The sequence below is a fragment of the Kryptolebias marmoratus genome, linkage group LG16, assembly GCF_001649575.2.
Source record: "Kryptolebias marmoratus isolate JLee-2015 linkage group LG16, ASM164957v2, whole genome shotgun sequence".
NCBI lineage: Eukaryota > Metazoa > Chordata > Actinopteri > Cyprinodontiformes > Rivulidae > Kryptolebias > Kryptolebias marmoratus.
In genome coordinates, this window is record NC_051445.1 from 842,738 (window position 1) to 844,648 (window position 1,911).

The following is a 1,911-nucleotide window of genomic DNA, read 5'->3' on the forward strand; positions in this document are numbered from 1 at the left end:
GAGGGAAGTCTGGGTCTCCCTGCTTAGGCTGCTGCCCCCGCGACCCGACCCCGGATAAGAGGAAGAGGATGGATGGATGGATGGATGGATGGATGGATGGATGGATGGATGGATGGTATCTTAAAATGTTCAGCTCGCTCAGGAGGAGATGGATGACTTTAGTTTTTCTCAACTTTAATACTTTTTAAACTTCATCCACAAGAGTTTTCCTCTCAGAAATTTACTGAGATCTTATAGAATCCTTTAAAAACTTTGTTCTCTTTGAAGTGTTTCAGGTACCGGCTCTGTTTTTGTCTTCTTAGGCTACTTTTAGCTTTTAGCTGATGTTGTGCTTCTTTTATCTTAATTCAGTATCAGCAGGTTTCAGCAGTCATTCAGCTCAGTGTTCACCCTCTCCTCACAGAACATATCATTTCTCTGGTTTTTATATAAGTCTGTCTGTTCTTATGTTTTTTCTAAGTCAGGCTTTAAAAGCAGCAACACTTCCCTGGTTCTGTAGACGTAAACCCACCGATCACAGCCCTGACTCTGTGTTTCCTCCACAGATCCGCAGCGTGCAGATCCTGCCGGTGGATTATGAGATCGAATACATCTGCAGAGGGAACCGGATCATCGTGGGGCCAAAGGTCAGGAAGTGTTTACCTGACGGCACATGGACGGACATGACGCTGCAAAGCAGATGCTGTGAGTCCAAAGACACCAAACTTTAGCTCAGTACCTGTTAAACTGACAGAGTTAAATCTGTTTTTGTGTTTGTTATGGTTGATTAGCTGATGTTTGCCTCAGATTATTCTCTGACCCACTGGTTCATGAGATATTTTGCTAACAGAGAAGATGATCTCCATCATCCTCTGATGGAAACATAAAGCAGTTTATCTGATAAATAGTCTGGTTTGCAGCTTCAGCTGAACGCTGTTTTTACTCTGATGCATTTCTGAGGGACAGTCGGGTTTCAGCCGCTTCAGACGAAGGAACTCAGCAGAGTTTATCATGATTTCATGTTGACATGGAAGCTAAAACAACCGTGCTGCTCAGGTTTTACAGCTGAGTGTTATTCCCTCCGGTTCTGTTTGGCTGAAAGTTATTCCTCCTCTTCCTATCGGACTAAATTCTCAAAGCTGATTTTAATGTTTTTACACCAGAAGCTTCAGTTCATTCAGTGACTGAAAGGCTTTTAAAGGTCTGAAGGCAGTCCTGATCCTGAGTCAGATCTAAAGATCAGGTGTTGTTTCTGTGCTCACCTGCAGCCTCCTTCACCTGGACTCCTGAGGGAGAGCTCTGGCACCACGATGCACCCTGTGTTTGTGTTGGAGCAGCTACAGTTCAATGAGCGATTCTTCTCTAAAAATAGCAGAGGACTCGACTGAAACTGCAGTACAGAGAGAGAACCAGAACCGAACCGGAGCTGAGACTGTAAATATACGGACCAGCTGCAGATTTGGGTTTCGTCCTCAGGATTTTATATAATGAAAAATAAAAAGATTGATTATATTCAGTTGGAAATTAAATGAACATAGTATAAAGAGTTTATTTTCTGTGCCTAATATTAGAGTCAGTGTGAGAGTAAATATTAGACATGTTTTATCCTTCATACTGACCTGAGTCTGAATCCAACACTTTTATTTTATAAACTAAGACAACATTAAAGTGATTCAAATTGAAGCCGTCTTCTGTTTCCTCTCCAGTGGCTCCGCAGTGCAGCACAGAAACCTGTCTTTATTTGTTCCCCAAGACTATTATTTTTAATTAACAACAAGGAAAAATGTCCATGTGTCCACTGGCTACTACTGTCTGTTGGACCACTGCTGTCCATGTGTCCACTGGCTATTAATGTCTGTTGGACCACTGCTGTCCATGTGTCCACTGCTAACTAATGTCTGTTGGACCACTGCTGTCCATGTGTCCACTGCT

General features: G+C 42.7%; 1 protein-coding gene across 2 annotated transcripts in view; it reads left to right on the forward strand.

Moving 5' to 3' along the window:
• Positions 1-1,911, forward strand: part of gabbr1a (gamma-aminobutyric acid (GABA) B receptor, 1a) — an 87,321-nt gene that overhangs the window by 5,839 nt on the left and 79,571 nt on the right. For both annotated transcript variants that reach the window (XM_037980305.1, XM_037980304.1), the window contains exon 4: positions 546-684. In XM_037980305.1, the coding sequence (XP_037836233.1) occupies positions 546-684 (139 nt within the window). The remainder of the gene's footprint in view (positions 1-545; positions 685-1,911) is intronic.